A 20958-nucleotide genomic window follows, 5' to 3' on the forward strand; every position below is an offset into this window, starting at 1 on the left:
CTGCTACTGAAGTAAACTTCGAGCAACAAACACCTTAAGGAGAGTACTTTGAGATCTCAGCTGAGACTTTTGCTTTTTGATGGCATAAAATGACATTTAAAAGTGGAAAGCACACCTGAGGAGAAATATGTCAAAAGAAATGAAAGAAAGAAAAATGGTATAGGAATAATCTTACCAAAAAATGAGGACTGGAAGAAAAATTATTAGGATCACTATTACCAAGAGGACCTTTATTACGAATTAGCAAACATGAGCCATTAACAAAAACAAGCGCTGCTTTCCCGTAATTACAATTCTGACTGTAGCACTGATGCCAGCCTGACTATAGGACACTAGGAGACTTCAGAGTCCATATATTCCATATTCCTGCTGTTCCTGATGTGGTTTAATTTCAGCTATCTGTTCACCTGCTACAAAGGGGCTAGCTGCAATAAGGCTTTGTGACTTATTCCTTCTACTGCTGCAAAACCTTGTCAGGCAGATTAGCAGGGCTTTTTATTCAAATGGACAAAAAAGATACAAAGGTCAAGAGCCCTCAGGGTATCGCAACAAACGCAGAAATGAACCAATTCATCTGAACAGGAGACAAAAATAAGTCTTTACTCTCAGGCACAACAAAGTTGCACCCGCTTATATCATCTCTTCATTTGCCATCTGACTTACACTCAGATGTTGTGAACTGTGTAACTATGCTGAAATCAGGTTAAGTGGCTCGTTTTTTTTCTTTGCTATTACAGCAGTAAGGTCTTCCTGGCATTCCCACCCCCCAAAGGAGCTGGGAACATAATGGAGGCAATTTTGACTTGGCTTTTATGTATGAGAGGTCACTACAATACTTACTGCCAGCAAATGGTTTTAAGCATTGTGCTGGTGTTTCACTCTCCGCCAGTCCATTCGGCTTATCTGCGGCTTCTGTCACACTTGAGTTCGCGTGTTGAACCTGTTCTTCGTTTCCGTTCGCGGACTTGAGATTCAGCTCTTCAGTAGCCTGTCCTTCACCTCTCCAGCCCTCCCTGGATGCGGCACAGTGGTCAGCGCTTTCCTCACTCGGTGCTGGAGTACTGCATCCATTAATGCCACCTATCTTCTCGCCATCCGGTGAAGCATGATCCTCGGGGTAATTTGAAACATTTTTATTATCTCTTGATTGCACAGAGTTGTTACTGGCGGGTGTCAGGGAGGCGCTGACAAGACAGTTCTTTTGGGAATGGTACTGAGGTATAATTCCAACAAATTTCAAGCCTTGACTTGCAGCATCTTGAATCTACAAGTCAAAGAAGATTAGATTTTTAACTGTCAAGCTGTCATAGCTAAACAGAAATACAGAAAATAACACCCTTCAAGGCAGCTCGCATGTCATTTTGCTACTTCTGTCCACTACCACAGGAAATTGTCATGTTACATTTACATAAAAAGTTACATTCTAGAGAAGCAGAATGAAAAGCTCCCTAAATCATCTGAAATAATATGAAAGTGAGGGGGAAAAAAAGAGGAAAAAAAACCTCAAAAAACAAAACTGAAAAAATATTTCTTCACAAGGGATAAAGTATTTGTTTAAAAAGTTTAATTATGTTAAATTACCAGAAATGGTATTACATACACAAAGTTTTCGTATCAACCTTATGAAGTCAGAGACTTAATATTATACATTCTGCTGCTTTAGGTGCGTGATTATGACATTTATGCAAGGAAATGGTTATTAATTCTCTCTGTTATATGCACTGGTATAACAACAGTTGTTGTTTTCCCTAGTTTAGATTGAGACACAAATGGCAAACTTTCACATAATGAGTACATAAAAGCAAAGCTATTTTAATACATTGTTTCTGGGAAGATGCAGAACTTGGAATAGAAAAAGGCTTTGTGAGATAAGCAAAGAAGAATACTGGAAACTAAGGGGTGCTATTATTAATCCTTTACACTTCAGGTAAAGGAGGAAAATGAAGGAATCAAATCACAAAAGATCCTAAGAAAAAAGCATTGGGCTAGTAGTAATGACAATTTGATAAAGCTGGAATTAGTTAAGAAAGGCTTGAGACAAAGCAGAAAGAGAAATCTCTTTTAGGCAGACTCAGCACTACGGATGTACCATCCATTTGAGTCACTAGCTTCACATTCCTCAAACCCAGGAGAAGCCGCAGGGAGAGCCAGACTGCTGTGAAAACATGAGCGTCTGCTGACTCTTTTATAAAAATCACCCACCGAAAAGGAAAGGTTTCCATGTAATGTACACCTTTCATAAAATACAAAGTCTAAACACACACAAATATTTCAAAAAGAAGCGCCTTGAGAGTGGAGAAATTATTTCACTTTCTCTGCATAGCATGTAATTCCACAGAGTTAAAGTGTCTTAATTATTCTCCAAGGCTCCATTTAGTATGAACTTATGTGAAACAGTTCAGGTCATTTTTTTCAAGAGCAAGTAAATAGGAAGAATTTGGTACTTTTTTTTTTTTTAAGAGGAAGTTCATTTCTGCATCTTCCCTACCCAGAATTTTTATTTTTTTTTTAATGAATCATCTACTTCCTGGTAATGTGTTACTGTTCTGAACACACAAACCTACAGATGATACCTGACCAACAACAAGAACTTCCTCTTTCAAATCACTATTGTATTTTCCATGTTAAGTCAATTCTTGATTTCGTGATCACAGGAACTTAAACACAGCTCTCCAGGAAAGCAGCGAACAGTCTTCACAGGTGTTTAGCCTGGCGAACACGGGATGCTGACTTAACCAAAAGTCATTGCTAAAGAGGACAATATCCTCCAAATAAAAATACTACTAGCAGTATCCTGATGAAATGAATATCTGCCTACAAAGAAAGTTAGCATGTGACTAGCTTGCTCAGAAAGGTTTATGCGAATGTCAGTGATAGATGCATTCATAATATGCTTAATGATCCTGACTCCCTGTTGCAACTTTACAAATACTTTTTTATACAGTCAATGATAGAGTTACAAATTCAGTTCATCTCTTACTGCTAATCTAGACACACCGCTACATTTGTTTAGCAGGTTGCAGGGCAGCTAATTATGGAAATTTAACTAGTATGCAACTGTTAAGAGTTTGAGGACAGTACACATGTAGTAATTTTATTGGTCCTGGTCAATAAAGACTGCTTGTCAATCTGTACCAGACTCTCCCACGCTACGATCTGGATGAGAACAGCTTTTACAGCTATTGTAGCAATGTTTTACAGTCCTGGCTCACTAAAAAAAAAATGTGTTTGTTCTAAGGAATATCTGATGCTGAGGTTTTTCTTCTGAGGCTCTTGTTCTCAGAATGGAAATAGGAGGAATTAAGGACTGAATGATAGTCTAAGTGTATTAGCCTAACAGTTCAGCAGAAAGATTGGAAAAAGAGACTATATCTTCAAGGCCCTTTCCCAAAAAGTTAATCGGTTGTATACAGAACATAAAATCTTATTTAAACCTATATTTCAAATTTTCCCAATTACATAAGGGAGAACAAAGCATCTCATTATTTTCAACACAGCCAATTTAGCAGGAAATGTTACATCAACAGTGCAATGTAAGCTGCAGATCAGCAAAGCGATGTATCAGCAGATGCAAACAGTCTTTCCTTCCAACTTTCCAGAAAACCACGAAGAGACTAGCTCTCACATCATAAATGAAGTATAAAGTCTGAACATTTTTAAACTACAAAGATAATCTGATTTTTCGGCATCCTGTTGAGAGCTTAAATAGTATAAAATTTTAGTTGCCTTCACATTCAGAATGATTTATGCCATGTGATAGACATTCACATTTCTGTTTTCTGCATTGGAAATATTGAATATTTGAATTACTAAAACCAAACCAAAACAAAAAATAACAACAACAACAAAAACACCCAAACAAACCAAACCGAAAAAACAACCCAGACTTAAACAAGCCTAAACCTCAGTACCTGGACAGGTTGTGCCCAGGAACTACACAGGGTAGAAGGGCTGTTTCTACCAGACACCTGTGGTTTTTGGACCCTTTGAGGTGTCCTGTGCTGGTAGACACTGGCAGATATGTCTGTTACAGCCTTTTGGGAAAGTATCTTAGCAGATGCAGTGCTGGGAACCAGTAAGAGGGCAACACATGGGAGAAAGCGGGGATAAAGCTGAAATGAGTGGGAAGAACACAACGCTACTCTTACAGGCTCACCCAGAACATATTCCACATCAGATAAATGCTACAAATACTTTAGAGTACTAACAGAGTACTTACAAAGGTCCTTGTCATACAATGTGGTAAGACTAAATGAGAGGAAAAAAGCATAAAAAGCAGAACAACTGCATCTCCACCACTTACCACATCAGAAGAAAAGCTAGATTAAAAATGCCCTTACAGTAAGTGATCCGAACAGATTTCAATTGTTTTACTGACCTTTTTTGTATATTAAATATGCAATATGCTTCCTCTTTACATCTTGGGAAATTTTAAAAGGGAAATTCCAACAAAATTTAAAATAATTAAAACAAATTCTTTGGTTCTTTCCCCAGATATGAAAGGAAACATTTTTAACACCTCATAAAGTGCTGCTTGGATGATATTAACCACAAATACAAGAACAGGTCACCATCACAAAAGATGTTATTGTTCAACAACAGAAGCAGAACTTGACTCATTTATTTCAATCTAGATAAATCCCCAAGTGGGTACATCCAAATTTGTTTATAACTGGCTTGCAACAAATTTGATTTACGCCAGTTTAAAAATAGAACCTGCTTAAAGAAGGGGTGAAATTTCATGTGTTCTGAGGGTAGAGCCAGTTACAGAATTTAATGTCATCCCTGTAATTTGCTTGATTAGAAACCTGGCATTTTCCCTGAAGGGAAAAAAAATGACAGATTTAGCCTTTGCTATCTGTGAAATAAATATCCAATCTCCCACCAACTCTAGCAGGAATAGGAACAAGCACTGTGTCCAACCCTGATGTCACTACTTTAATAGAATTTTAGCTGGGGCACTTGTTTTAACATTTCTTAACATTTGTGAAGTGTTATTGTTTATTTCAGAACCGACTGACCGCTATTTTTATACTGCACTTAGAAAAGCGTACAAAGCGGTGTCACTAAACATTACGTTGATGTAGCAAATTCACGTCCCATCTTTTGAAATACTTCTGGTTCTCTTGAAGGCTCCCTGCCTAATTAGAAAATGGCTGACAGTCTAATTTAAAGATCTGTAAAACTACAGCTGGCAACGGTATGGCTGAATGATGAAATCCTCTGTTTTGGAAACTACTTGTTTTTGAACTATAGGCCTTGCAGCCATGAAAGGAGCGCAGAGACCTGTGGCCAGGTCGAAGCCACACACAGGTTTTCTTTTCAAATCTATTTAGAAAAAAAACACTTAGCAAGTTCACTGTACAGTCCACATACTATTTGTGATCCTGTGTTTCTTGTTGCATTATCAGGTCCATAATAACCTCCTATTCATAGCGAGCATGATGGTACTACTTATAAACACAGAAGCTCAAGGATATAGATCCCATGCTAAACAGAATTACGTACTTTTGACAGCTCCAGCAATTGCTTACAGGGAGATTCTGTACATTTCTCCCATGGGATGGCACATAGCAAATCAAACATTTTCCACAAGCTCAGGAAAGTATTCCGCTTACATCAGTAAACATGGGAAACAATGCACAGCAATTAAATAACGGAGATCTCTCTCTTGGATAAGGATTTTCAAACAAATGATTTAATAAGACAAGCATTAGGAATTTCTCTTAACTCTTATATGTCAGGAGCTGGACATTTTTGGAAGGCATCCAGAGGAAAAGCAGTTTTACTAATGGCATCGGGGCACTCCAGTTTATAACAGTCCTAAATGTTCTCAAGGCTTACATTTTCTGATGATCTGGAAAAAAAAACACCTTCAAAACCTAAGCATTAGGACTTAACATTTCAATAATAGGTTTGCTATATGGTTCATGGTATGACAAGGTACTGAAAGAACATCATAGCAACCCAGTAAAGGGGACTCCTGCTAATAAAAACCCAAACAACAGAAACAATTTACAAAGAGCACACATAGCAAAAATGCACCTGGAGAAAGAACAACGTTCTCTAGGAGCAATGAACTGACTTTCCAATGGTCAGATGCATTTAGTTAGCTCTGCAGTGAACTAAGGGGAAGACCGTTACGTAGTCCTGCTGATGGCCAAACATATGGCCTTTGAAACAATAGCTGTTTAATTTTGCTCAGAGCTACCCATTTAAACCAAACATAAACTGTCTTAGTCAATATAAAGAAATGCTTGTCTGTCTCTCTGCTTATTTGGTTGTTTTCAAAAGAACAACGTCAGAGGCATTAGATCTCATAATCTGCACCAGAAACAAAATCACTATATTTTTCAACCTTCTTTTTATGATTCAAGCAAATCTCCTTTGACAACAGACATAGCACCAGGGAAAGAACAAATGATCTTGTAGTTTGAGGAGAACGCTATGTACTGCATGCCAGGAGCTGGAACTGGAAAAAGGTGTTCAAGACTACAGTCTTCCAACTATCTTCTCCTTCATTAGTATTTGGTATTATGTATTTCATCACAAATACTGCATATCCCCCTTCTAGTTTGTTCATTTCTGAAAAGAGAAGTTTAAAATTAAGACAGGCTTTTAGTTTGCCTGTGGTATTTTCAGTAGGTCTCACACGCTCCTCCTGAGAAGACAGCAACAGTCATCAAGAGTTTACTGCTTATTTTAAAACCAACTAAGCTTAGCTAATGTTCTGATGGAGAAGCATAGTTCTTTCTAAACGACATTACAAAATTACATCACACACACAAAAAAAAATTCTACTAATCAAACAACAAAGCAGCAATTGCTAATCATTACTCTGTCCTGCTACTCTGAGACTGTTTCACTACTTGCAGATTTCCAAACGATACAACCTTTCTGACTAGGATGCTCTATCATTTAAGCCTGTATTTCCCATGCATTTTTAACCTTCTTCAGTTTACACTCACCAATTCTGAATTTGAGCTAGATGGTTCATGTTCGTATAAATATAAGTAAATATAAATGTAGCTTTCAGAAAGTCAAATCCCAGTCTGCATTCAGGCTTTCAAATTACTAAGTATTTTCACTGTCAATTAGAACAAAATAGGTCATCAGGGATAAAACACTGGAGGGATGCCTTGAAAAATATTACCATAATCCCAAACCACAGAGTTGTCCTTTCAGCAGCGTTGCTGACAATGTTTATATTGATACCTCCAATGAAAACCTTGACCAGAATTTTACTGCTCAGGAACTTTAGATAAAACTATTAGAATGAAGTTTACAGATCCAAGAACAGAGTCTAAAAACAAACCCAAAACCTAAAAACTAATCAGTTTCTTGAAGAAACAGATGTACACTGCCTTTCCATCTTTGCAGTATGCAGCCCACTCAACAGAACCATTGACTTGACACTTTAAGCTCTCGTTGCATTTATGGTAGAGCATAACAAGGCACTGAACAGGGAAAAGAAAGCAAGCTTTGGAGTTTTACAATGTGCTTATTGGTAGTAGCCTCTGCAAAAGGGAACTGAAAGCTACAAACAGAACAGGGAGAAATGTAGGGAAGCAAACAGCTACTGCAACTTACTGCTACAGTGAATAAAACAGAAGACGGGCTCTTAAAGACAGTGCTGCCACAAGATACTAAATTACAGCAAGCTACATGTCTCCTGCTACTGAAGCCAAGGCAGGGATGAGTGTAAAAACTTGAAATTCCTCTTCAGCTTGCGTTAGCTGTACATTCATTCCTGAGAACAATACATCCATACTAAACATGTAGTGCAGCTTGGTGCAAGTACACTTGTTCCTTTCAGCCTATCTCAGGAGAAGACAGCTCTTGAAACCACTGTCTCATCTTTTGTGGTCTTGGGTGTGATGATTCTTTTCAAATTATTGTCTTATTTTAGCATCTGTTCCTTCACAGAGCTGAGAAAGGACCAAACTACAAAGTTTCAGTGACCACGGTACCTGCCCAAAAGCCATGTAACATACCTGTGTCCTCTCACCCTTGCCCTAAACTCTGAAAAGAAATCCTGAATATATCCACATTATTTAAGACTTATTCCCTAAAAATTTTGTAGACCTGCGACAAATGGCTACGGAGCAGTCAGCTATGCTCACTCAACCCAAATACTTGATACCCGCTATCGAAAAAAAGCCTGTACAAACTCTGTCTGAAGAGCTTGATCTGAAGAACAGGCATTTTCAAAATCCAGGTGCAAAATGCAGACCATGTCTTGTATACAAATCTTCTGAGAGAAACTCCTACACTAATGGGTGAACATAAGCAAAGGGGAAATAAAGATTTATGGAGCTGGATGGTTGAGCTTTGTATCTAACAACCATTTTAGCTGGATGAACACAATTCAGTGTTCTTTGTAGAACATGAGAAGACAGTCACTTATTTGGACAAGGCTTTTGAGCAACCTGGCGTAGTGGAGGGTGTCCCTGCCCATGGCAGGGAGGTTGGAACTAGATGATCTTTGAGGTTCCTTCCAACCCAAACCATTCTATGATTTGTGACCAACTAGCACTAACGTGATTCAGAACTGGCACACTGGTTTAGTCCATCTCTGTCCTAAGCAATGCAAACAAAAAAGCAAAAAGTTCAAACCAACAGGAATATTTTAAATATTAAGAATTCAGTCTCAAACTTACAGACTTTACATTTAATTTGCAGAGAACACTTTCTTTTATCTTTATATAAACCAGAGTGTTTCTTTAAAATCACATTGTTTCATCAAGCCATCTGTTACTTGAAGCCAAAATTACAATTTGAATAATTTGCCCATGTTTTATTTTAGCACAGTATAAAATATTACCATATTTATTGTTATTTTAAAAAGCTATTTTTCCCAATAGATAGAAGTAGGACCATTGAAAACATCAACGACATACTTTATAACATCTATTTTTATCTTGGTCAAGAGGATGACTCTGGAAGCTGCTGGGGGGCAAAGGATTATAAAAGCACAACCAGGCTCCTGGGAGAGTCCTGAAAATAGTTTTGCAATGTTCATGGAAGATACATATCAACACCACTCTTACAGGGCTTAGTCAAAAGAACACAAGTTGAAAGAAGCTTAGCCAGGAACAGATGTTTCCCTTCACACCAGGCTGTTTCAAATACAGTATACGCTATTTTTTACCATCTCTTGTTATATATACACTTACAAAATGTTAACAAAATGCACTTTAATAAATATTATCACAGCAGATCACAAACAGCTGAACGATTGATGTTGAGTTTCAACCTCTGCTTCATGACCATATCTACTTCTGAGATCCACTGAAAGCACGCAGAAAACAAAGCAATCATCTAAGTGCTCAGCAATGGTTTTCATTACACTGCACTACAGAAATAAATGTTGTATTGTTCTTTTGCAAATACCCTGGAGAGTGAAGGTTTTGGGGTGGGACTTTTTTGGTTTGTTTTAAGGATGGAAATGATTTTGGAAGGGGTTGAGATCACATCTAGATAAGTAATCCTAGGTAATAAACAGTACTCTGGAGGGGTCATTTTCTAGCCACAGAAGTAAATTCAAACTGCTTATTCACTTGAAGAATGCTCCTCTGAGCAATATTAAAGACTCAATTTTTCCCCTCTTCTATCTTTACTGCCAGCTGCTCTGACTTTATACCCTGCAGGAAATTTGTGAACAGGCCAGCTAAAATACATCTAAAGTAAAGAATAATGCTTAGGATTACAATATTCATCTAATGAACCCTGGCACCAACAGAGCAATCAGAGACTTCACAGAAGAGATCCTTGTAAGACTACAGCAACAGTGTCAAGAAATCCACTGGCAGTCTAGTGCTCTTCAGAACACATAAGCTGCATCTCTTTGTTCCTTCTAAAACAGAAATCTCAATGCAAAGGTTAAGAGATGATGAATAAGAAATAACAAACAAAAAGAGACAAGAATGTGAGAAATACTGGAACAGTTATATAAAACCCAGTATTTTTCTTAGCAATTATAAATAAAGTAAAAAGAAAATTACAAGAGTAGTAATTTTCACATTCATTTTTTCTAGGAAATTGCAGATTTTTGCCTTCTTGTTTGCTTGTCATACTGTTACAAACACAAATAATTATCTATTTAAAAAGCACATATTATTATGAACAAATTTGTCCTATGACACACTTCTCATCTTCCACATTTTCTTGCTGTTTTGTAGTTAGATGGTGAAGAGAGTTTTAAAACTCAGAAGTTGAGACTTCAAAATCATTTAATATTGCTTTCCCACATTATGTGGATATGTGAAGTGCTTTGTTTTGATCATATAGCACAAATGCTCATTCTGACATGAGTAAATACATAGGAAATAAGTGAAGAGCCAAGTCTGGGCTGAATCATTCCCTTGACTGGGAACATCTATGGAAAAGATTTAAAAAGCTCTTGAGAATTCATATATTCATTCGGTTTTGATTTTATAGGACAAACAGAAGTTTTCCTAAATAATCCAACCCTGCTTCTAACTAGCAACTTAAAAGAAGCTGGAGAATTAACCTGTCTTTTAACAGCAACACTAATAAAAAAAAATATTCACCAATTAGAGCCGTAACACAGACGACTCTCCACAAAATGATGCACATGAGCTACAACAGCAGTTATCTTGACAACATCAGAACAGCTACAGATAAATGGAGGGGGGAAGGGGGGGGGTAAAGAAGGCAGGAAAAGAAGTATCTCAGTAGTCTGAAAAAAAACCAACATTGATATGGAGAAATGTGCAGTGAGACTGACCTGTGGTTGTCTGGGGAGTGCAGCAGTTCCTCATCCAACCACTCAGCCAGTCTCCTGCCTGCCACTCCCTCCAAAGGAGTGAGGAGAAATAACAGGCAGGAGGATTGAACCCCTCCAAGCAATATCTCACCTTTCAGGAGTACACTGAGTAAGTTCAAATACAGTTTAAACTTGTTGGTAGTAATGTATATTGATTTCCAGAGCATAAACTAACCCTTGAAACACACTAATTCCTCATGCCAGTTCTGTTCCTGTCTTTTTTAGAAGACATTTAGAAAAATTCCATTTTTACTATATAATCCATTTTTACCATACAAAACTGGCAAGAAGGCTCAAATACAGTAGATCCTTTCAGCAATGTAGAATGTGAGTTCTTCATACAAGTGTTAGTATTGCATGGTCTTTCTTTCAAAGTAGTCCAATTCCCTATGCAACTTCCCTTTGTACCAGGGAGAACTGGTCCCTGTTTCAGATGCCAACTCTAGAACAAGTATATGGGTAGCAGTGTCCTTGCAATGTGTTTTGTTGGCATATTCTTCCCTGGGGTCCCACTTGCTTAAGTCTGAGAGGTGTCATCACCTCCTTGGCCCAGCAATGAGATTACTAGAAAATAAATGTCAACAAACTTATGGGAAAGTCACTACATCTGCAGGAGTCACAACTATTTCTAGGGTACGTTGGACTACAGAAGTTGTTCAGAGGACCACTTAAGGGAGTGACATGTTACAGACAGCTTTTGAGCTACTGCTGGCAATGGCATTTGTATGCTGACTGAAGTTCACCAAGACTATGAACAGAGGCAACACCAAAGAGCAGATCTGACATTGTCTCCTACGGCAGATTTTGTTGCAAGATAAACATCTCACAGGTGTTTCAAGATGGCAGTTGTGTTCCAAGCTGAAGTGGTCCACTTCTGAAAACGCAAAACTAATTTATTCATTTGTACGGTTTGTTGGAAGAAATTAGCCTCGTTTCTGAGTCAAGTAAGGACAGACCAGCAGGGAGCGGTCCTTGTCACACACAAAAGGAAGATGCCTGCATTTGGATTTCAGTTAAGCTGCAGCATTTTTAAACCACGCTTTTCCGTGATTATCATACTTCCGTAGGGAAGGATAATGAGTCCACAGGGACAAGAAATATGAACTCTGCAATGGAGTTAAACTGAAAAAAAGTTAACATACAAGAATTTCCTTCTGACAGGGCATTATTAAGCGGGCAACCAAGGATAAAAAGACGTGCTTCCTAAACTCTAAAAAGTCAGAACTGAGAAGAAATGGTACTAAAACTATCCTCTGTTTCCAAACCTTCCACCAAGACCACAAAGATGTGAACATTGGAGTAAAACCTTCTGCCTGTTACAGTTCTTCTAGAGCATGTAACGCAGATTGATGTGGAAAACAAAGGTCATGAGAAACGTATTTGGAATTCATGTATGGCTGCATATCCAAAATAACTCTCTTCTTGGGATGTCAGCCTCACTTCTCCTCCCCTACTTGTCTCAACAGATTCAGAAGAACATTCTCAGATGAGAAAAACGATAACAGGATACACAGAAATAAAGAGCAACTAAGGAAGTAATTAAAGGCTACCCTATTTCACATGAGACACAAGTCAAAGCACTACAAAATACAGTATCATAGAAGTGACATCTCTGATTTGCAACAACTTCAGAATGATCTGAGCCACAGTGATGAGAAATTCAGAAGTTAGCTTTGCTCATCAAAAAGCAGATGAGCAAATCTTTAATCTCTGTTTTGCCTAAGAGCTAAAGACAGGAGTGCTAATACCAATACGGCAGAAAAGTACATATACAACAGTTAACTTACTTCTTTCATTGCCCAGGAATTACATGACAAAGACACCATGGGACTGTTTGAGCTCTTTAGGACATGTTGAACTGCACTAGATTCACATTGATATGAAAGAACAAACAGAATGTGGTGATGTCAACATGATTTTAAGGTACAGGAGGAGTGTATTCCATGCAACACTATGTCCCCAATACTTAAATGTCTTCCATGGCTGTTATCGTGGTCAGAAACCACAGTGATGGCAAAAACGTACCAAAGAGAGTAGAGAATTGGGACAGAGTCCCAAAGCACAGAAGAATCTCAGCAACAGAACATAATTTTAAGCAGAGAGTTTTCTTCGGCGTTTCTTAAATGTTTTATAGTCAACATTGTACTGAGGCACCTTGTTTCAGTGAGCAAGCAGTATTCTCCAGGTAAAATAACTTGTTTCTACTTCATTACTCTTAAACATTTATATGAAGTTATAGAAGCAGAAGAAAGATGTTACTTATGCTATACGTCATTGCAAAACTGTTTTGTGTTTGCCAGGAGCAAGCAGTTAATATTCAGTATGACATACATGTTCAATGCAACAAATAGCCAATTGAGAAAAGAAGTTATTAAAATTGCATCCTTGTTCAAACTCCATGTAAACAATACTTGCTGAACAGTGCATAATAAAATTAATAAAATTAATTTTCTCAGGGTAGAGGAATTTTTTTCTAGCAAATTAACAGTTGAAGAGAATTTTGACTTGTTATTTTGTTTTGAAAATATGGCTACTCTATTTGGTGTCTTTTATTTTAAATACAGTAATTTCCAATGCAGTGAAGATGGTAAACCTGTGCTAAAAGCCTTTTATGAAAAGCTCTGTCATCAACGATTTGCCTATTCAATTACAACACTCTATTAACTTCAATTGTATTCCTCAGTTTGAGAAGAATTACAGGGTTGTTCATTTTTGAAAGCAAGCAATTGCCCTCTCTAACAGCTTTTTGTAACCACTTTCTTTGAAGAATGTCCTTTATTTTTTTGTTTTGTTTGTAAACATCTGGTTTATATGCCCTTAAAAGCAATGGATATTTTTGTTGCTCAGACAAAGTAGTTAATATGACAATTAATTCCTACTCCCAAACAAGTCCTGTTTCCTGAGTTAGATTTACATAAAAGTGTTGAGACTTTCACAAGGTGTTTAATCAGATAGAGACAGTGACACAGCACACACTTGACAGCAACAGCTTCAAAGAACTTCGAATTCCTCTACATCAAATAACATCTGAGGATGAGCGACATACTCAGCCTATAGAGAAACAGTAAATATATATTTTAGCTATTAAAATTTAAATTATTTTATTTCAAAAAGGCATCTTCATAACCCCATAATCGAATGGCTTCTACCAACAGAAACATTCTCGTGTCTAGAAAAACATTCTAAAGAGTCTCAGAATTGGATATTTATGGAAATAAGCTGACTCCTGGTCTGTCATTTTGTTTTCATGTTAGCCGTACTTTCTGAAGTTACAAATGCAAAGAAATTTTCTGTTGCAATGATGTAAAAATTTGCTACCAATTGTGACAGATAAGCCTATATTTCTACTCTGACTCAAAGAATTGAATAACATAATTCAACATGTTGAAACTGATACACAAGAACTACACCAGTTTTGCCTAGGTGTGAATATAATGAAATAATCCAAGACAGCAGCAGAATGAAGTACAATAACACAAATCCTGAAAAGAAATTCAGACTCAAACTACTGAATATCAGTAACCGTTCATAAAGCTTCAGTTTGTCCTGATAAAATCTAGATATCTTTAAGTATGATGACGATGATCAGACATAGTTGCGTTACTTTTAATCCAGTTTTTGCAATTCATAGTAAAAAGGAAAGATTGCACATGAGCGCAGTCTGTCGAGTCCCTAGCAAGCTCACACAGGCTGTGCTGAAATCTGTCCTATAAAATTTTCTTAACTATTGCAGCTGCAAGATGGATTAAAGCTAGGGGAGTATGCCTACTCACACTATTCTTACACCATGTGGCTAAGTAAACGTTCTAGTTTTTATAACGTGCAATAGGACGTAACAGACACTGCAAAATTTGAAACACACAGTGAATCTGCCTTCACTAAAATGGACATAACCTGCTGATTTCCAGTTTGGCAGAACACTAGAGCATCAAAAATAATTTTAAAAAGAAGGCAACAAATAAAGAATTGCAGGATTCTTCTCAAATTCCCCAGTATATATTAAAGTTTAATGAACTATTCTGGATGCTAACATCACGTGATACTGAAATAAGAACTTAATTAATCTGAGGGATTCTGGGAGATAATAGGCCTTTTAGCTACAGTACTATCCAACAGGATACTTTGACACTAACATGGAAATTATATATATTGTTTCAACTTAAAATGTTTACACCATTATAGGACTGTCTTCTACATTGGCAACTTAGTTGATATCATCTGTGAGAGGTCACCCTCTTGTGCTACTACAGATAATTTTCTTACAATAATACAATAATATGATCAAACTTGTTTCTCTCAAGAAGTATAATTTACCTTCAGATACTTAAAACTGCAAAACACCAAATATCAGTGCAGTGTTTCAACTGAACAAAACGTACACATATTCCTACTGTCTGACAGAACTAGATGCAGTAATTATAGTGCAAATAAAAGCATATTGTAGCATCTTGTGTTTCGGTTTGTGCCACCTTTTTTTTTTTTTTTTACTCACTTTCTTAATAAAATCAGGTATCTCCTTTTTGTCTGAAAGTTGGTTTAAAGAGGAGCAGCACTCTACCTCCAAGACATATCCTTCACTATGGACATCGCCTTTTGGAGACCTAAAGAGACAGACAGCAAAAAAGAATTAGTTTCTGTTCTTAACACCGGATATCCAGACATTCCCTTTATAAGTATTTCCCAGGGAGAGTTAACCTTCAGACAAAACTTCAGTTCCAGCACATCGACTTCATTGAGCTCAACACAGTTCTGACAAAAGGCAGCTACAGCATCTCATCTCCTTGCTAGGGAAGGAAATCACACCAATGACTGTGGATGGGGGAATGCCTCACGGACTTCTAAATCTGTCCAAGGCATACTTTGTCAGCCTGGCATCTATGGCCAACACCAAGGGGATGTACAGGTGATGAGACTCAGAATATGCAGAAAGAAGGTTCCAGTGCAATGGGCTGACAGATGGTCTAAGACCCATAGGGCAGCCTGATGTAGAGTTTGCTTCACAGACAGTATTGAAGGAATCCCTTCTCTTATCTACCACTAGTCTAAGTCAACATTTAAAAATCAGAGGCTAATCAAAGTAGTCTATCCTTCAGCTTTACCTTATGCTTTGTGATTGAGAAAATGTAAAGTTATGTCTGAAATTCCTTCTCTTTCAGAGGACACTAACTGCTAAAATAATTCAAAGAGTATGGCATCTACCATATACATTGTTGAACAAATCAGTGCTGTGGAAACACGGCATCAGTCAAATTATGCCAAGGAAATGTTCGGAAGTTACCCTGAATGATCCTGAGAAATGGTCTGCAGATGCGCACTGCAAAGCTGTGCTACTGAAGGCAGTTTTCATCTCCTTCAGACTCCCATGCAAGGAAACTGATACACCTGACCAATATAGGAAATCTGAAGGATTGTTTGTTTTACCAGCTCTTTAGGAGAACTCATAAAGGAACATACAAAAATAAAAGCTAGTCTATAATTCTTCAGATTAACAAAGCAGTTATTTTAACATCCCATATGGAGTATTGAAAGATCTAGTTTGAAGTACAGAACTAACCCTGGCCAGCAGTCACTTCCACTGGGTACCCACAGGGCAGGAAGAAAGGTGCAGAAGTTTCAACTGAGACTGCTGAGAAAGCAGTGAACAACAAAAGAAGGAGTTTGCAGGCTTGTCATGCTTGCAAAAGCACGTCTGTGTAAAAGCCCTGTTCTGGGGACTGAGACCGTGTGACACGTAAAACACGCTTCAGCTACAGATGGTCCCAGGGGCTTCCCTGAGATGCAAACAGTTACTCGGAGCCCTGAGATGCGTAGGCTGCTGACTGCAAACTGGCAACGTGTTTCCTAGGCAATACCGCAGAAATTTTGTGAAGCATCACAAGACATCATATTTTGTACTTGATCCTCCCACTTTCACACAGGCTATACCCTCACCCTCACTTCATTTCTCTTACCTCACTTATATATGGGACAGGTGGTACCAGACTATGGTTTGGGAACACTGAAGCCCTTTCCCTACTTGTTTTTCCCCTTCTTTCTAGGGTCTTCTCATAACTTGTGGTTCCATTCTTTTCTTGACGCTGGACAAAAACTGTAACCAAACACTGGTGTCCATGGAAACCCTCCAAACATCTTTACAGGATTTACCGAAATCGTTATTGGGGAACTACAAGTGTTCCATCACTACTTCTCCTTAACAGGCATACAGAATTAATTCAAGCACTGAAGAACAACTTTGTCAAGTGAAAAAAAAATATCATTTTGTGAGAGACAACACATGAACTGCAGACAATCATTTTTGCTCTTCTACATAAAGTCCTAGATAAGATAATCTATTCTGAGCAGATTTTCCATCACAGATGAAACTCAATGAGTTCAAGAACATAAAAACAAACTTAAGAAAGTTGCCCTGCCAGAGTATGTACTGTTAAACCTACATTTTTTTCTAATATCTGAGTATGACTAAGTGGAAATGTAGCCCTAATGTTATCTAGCCATGTTCCACAGAGAAGTAAGTATGAGCTAGGGCTCTCTTAACACTCTAATGATCAATAAAACAGCAGAACTGCCGCTTGATACTGCAACACTAACTCCATACAACATCAAACGGAGCAAACTATGATTCTATGAAACACAATTCTCGGGTGCATTGGTGGTTATATAATAAAAAAACAGAAATGGGTTACTAGGAACAGGCAGCAAGGAACCAAGCCCTTTCTAGACAATCAATCCCGTTTTTGGGGAGGACAACACCAAGCCTTTATGAACGTGCTCTCACTGGGGAAACCCACCACACTCACCTTGGTCCCCTTCCAGCCAGGCTGAGGAAGCCACACCCCCAGCCTGGAAACCTTGAAATAATACAGCTCGAATTCGAAGTTAAGATACCAAATCCCAAAAATGAAGTACATGTGCCACGCTATCCATGCTTATTTACATGAAGACAACACCAAGCTGAGTGGTGCAGTTCACACGAGGGATGGGATGCCATCCAGACAGACCTGGACAAGCTTGAGAAGTGGGCCCATGTGAACCCCATGAGGCTCAACAGGGCCAACTGCAAGGATATGCACCTGGGTCAAGGCAACTCCCGGTATCAATACAGGCTGGAGGATGAAGGGATTGAGAGAAACCCTGCCAAGAAGGACTGAGGGGTACTGGTGGATGAGAAGCTGGACACGAGCCAGCATTTACAGCCCAGAAAGCCAGCCATATCCTGAGCCACACCAAAAGGAGCATGGCCAGCAGGCCGAGGGAGATGATTCTGTCACTCTACTCAGCTCTGGCTAGACCCCACTCTGGGGTCCTCAGAACAGGAAAGACATAGATCTGCTGGAGCAAGTCCAGAGGAGGGTAATGAAGATGATGCAAGGGCTGGAGCACCTCTCTTATGAAGACAGGCTGAGAGAGTTGGGGCTGTTCAGCCTGGAGAAGAGAAGGCTCCAGGGAGACCTTATTGCAGCCTTCCAGTACTTAAAGGGGGCCTATACGAAAGATGGGGACAAACTTTTTAGCAGAGCCTGTTGCAATAGGACAAGGGGTAAAGGCTTTAAACTGCAAGAGGGCAGACTTAGACCAGATGCAAGGAAGACATTTTTTACAATGAGGGTAGTGAACACTGGAACAGGCTGCCCAGAGAGGTGGTAGATCCCTCGTCTCTGGAAACATTCAAAGTCAGGCTGGACAGGGCTCTGAGTAACCTGATCTAGTTGAAGATGTCCCTGCTCACTGCAGGGGGTTGGACTAGATGACCTTTAAAGGTCCCTTCCAAGCCAAACTATTCTAGGATTCTATGATTTAACAGGAGGCCCAGGAACGGATAAAAATGATACAAACCCAGAGGTACAATACTACGTGTGCCTACTCTTTCACCGAAGCCTGTTCTTCACATAGCATTCAGGTCTCCACATGAATGGTGGCACTGCTGGAAAGACTTGCTGTGACAAACATAAAACCTTGCTAGCTCCAAAAGAATGAGAAACACTGCATCTTGATGTTTAAACCCACTGGCTATCTGTAAAAACAAACTCTCTTCAACCTATATTGGTGAGGTTTATACACAGGTATAAGGAAGAAGGAAGTTCACCCTTGAACCACTCTCTCCTAGTTCCTCTCCTCCCTCTCAACAACTCTATTTATGTGCAGTTTTTGGAGGACCTACTCCCACCTTCTTTGAAAGGAGCATGAGTTATCTGAGATACAGATTATCGCCATTAAAATATAGCGATTCTTACTGCAACTGCTTAGAATGATAAGTTTATTTTTCCCCCTTTAACAAGCACTTTGAAATACACTTGCTGCTTGTAAATATTTAAGCAAACAGGAGACTGAATTCTTCCTCTAAGAGTCTCAGAGCTACTCTGCACTAGGGCTCATGAAAGAAGCAGCATCAAATATCACTGCACTCTGTTAGGAACATTATTTTACAGAACACACGTAACAGATCCTACTAAAGGCCATAAAATCTTTAGTTAAAATCTTCCAACAGAAGTACTCTATATTACCAAAAAGTATTCTTCCATGCTTTCAAGTAAAATATGCCTATATATATTTAAGGCAAGTCTCTTGTCTATACTGGTAGTTTTCACCTTTTTAGGAAACATTTAAGAGCCTATTATTCTGTCAAAAACAAACAAACAAAACAAAAGCCATAGCTTTTCACATGAAAATAATAAATAGCTGTGGATTTCAGAGACCAAAAAAAATAATCTTCTGAGCAAATCTAGGTGGGCAAGAAATTATTTCCAGCCTCTATACTATAAACAATGCACTTCATAAATGAATAGCAAAGTATTTAATAAATATCATAAAAGTCTCTCATTAAAATCTTTTATTACTGTTAATATAGCCATAGAGAAGTAGCTAAATATAGGTACAGGCAACTTCTATACTTAATAAAAATTACTGTATTTTTGTTGGGTTTTTTTTTCATTTAATGGGACTACTTTTAGGACTACTTTTATTAGACACTATGAATTAGGACCTCCAAAATATGCACATCCATCAAGATCACAGGAGTCAGCGTAAAAGACAAAAGCAGAGCTCAGGTCTCCTGACTTTAGTCTTGCCCCTGCACTTGCATTCCCCTGTTTTCTGAAGAAGTTCTGATGTCTGTCATTTGAAAAATAAAATATTTCAACAGAAAGCAAAAGAGAAATTCTGAGATCAGTTTAGTCAAAAAAAAACGTGTAAGCCCCAACAGTTTGAAAGATCTTAATTTTCTTTTGGATGTACAGGCAGCAACTTCTTCCTCTTCTCTTCTTCCTCCTAGGCTAGAAAACTGAATCTTCCTCCCTTCATTGTCTGCAAACATTTGAGGTTTTTTTATTTTGTTCCTCTAATAAAAAAAATCCCTGGGTTAATTACAAATGTCTCAGACCTGAAAGCAGCACACCTGGATACAGGAAGGCTGTACCCTTCTTGGAAGCCAACATGAACTGGAGGAGCTGGCACACCTTGACTCATTGAAATGTACTGTACTCACTGTAATGCCTTTTGTGATATCTGAGAGAGAACAGAAGGCACAGTGCGAACAACGCCATCACTTCACCTAGCGAGGAAGAGCAGTCTCCTGCCCACCCCCCCAGGAGAGGATAACAACCGGTTAATCATGGAGATTGACACAAAATTTCACTGTATCTTATACACCCTGCACTTAAATAATTTGTTTTTCTTCCTTTATTATGTATCTTGTTGTTTGTTTATTGATTTTCCTGAAGAAGGGTTTTTCTGTCACTGTAGGTACCCTCAGTGACCACCATGGACAACCGTAACCAGCGGGTGGCAAAGAGCTGAGAGGGAATTTCAGTCTACCTGGCACTGTGCAGACAGACGGCATTTGCACGCCCATCGGGGCTGGGGGTAGAGGGTACCCTCAAGTGTTACTGATACGTAAAAGGTTGAGGACCACAGACTTAAAAAGAGTGGTATCTTGAATCCTAAATAGGATCTCTAGTGCAACGAAAGAAGAAGAAAATACATAGAATAAATAAGATTTTCACGTATAATTGGAAGTTCACTGGCCAAAAATATTTTACGACGGTTGTTTCAGTAGGCTGTCATTTCCTGTACAGCTGTTTGCAGTTAAGTGTCATTTCATGGCAGATAAACCATTACCAGCTGTAGAGTACCAGTAACTTACACAGTAACTATTAAAGCTGACAACTCGGTAT

General features: G+C 38.4%; 1 protein-coding gene across 1 annotated transcript in view; it reads right to left on the bottom strand.

Annotated features, from left to right (window-relative positions):
* RFTN1 (raftlin, lipid raft linker 1) overlaps positions 1 to 20958 on the bottom strand; it is an 87981-nt gene that overhangs the window by 28865 nt on the left and 38158 nt on the right. The window contains exons 3-4 of the mRNA XM_009987199.2: positions 15282 to 15390; positions 841 to 1264 (exon numbers count right to left, since the gene is read on the bottom strand). Of these exons, the coding sequence (XP_009985501.1) occupies positions 841 to 1264; positions 15282 to 15390 (533 nt within the window). The remainder of the gene's footprint in view (positions 1 to 840; positions 1265 to 15281; positions 15391 to 20958) is intronic.

The sequence above is a fragment of the Tauraco erythrolophus genome, chromosome 7 (genome assembly GCF_009769465.1).
Source record: "Tauraco erythrolophus isolate bTauEry1 chromosome 7, bTauEry1.pri, whole genome shotgun sequence".
Classification (NCBI taxonomy): Eukaryota; Metazoa; Chordata; class Aves; order Musophagiformes; family Musophagidae; genus Tauraco; species Tauraco erythrolophus.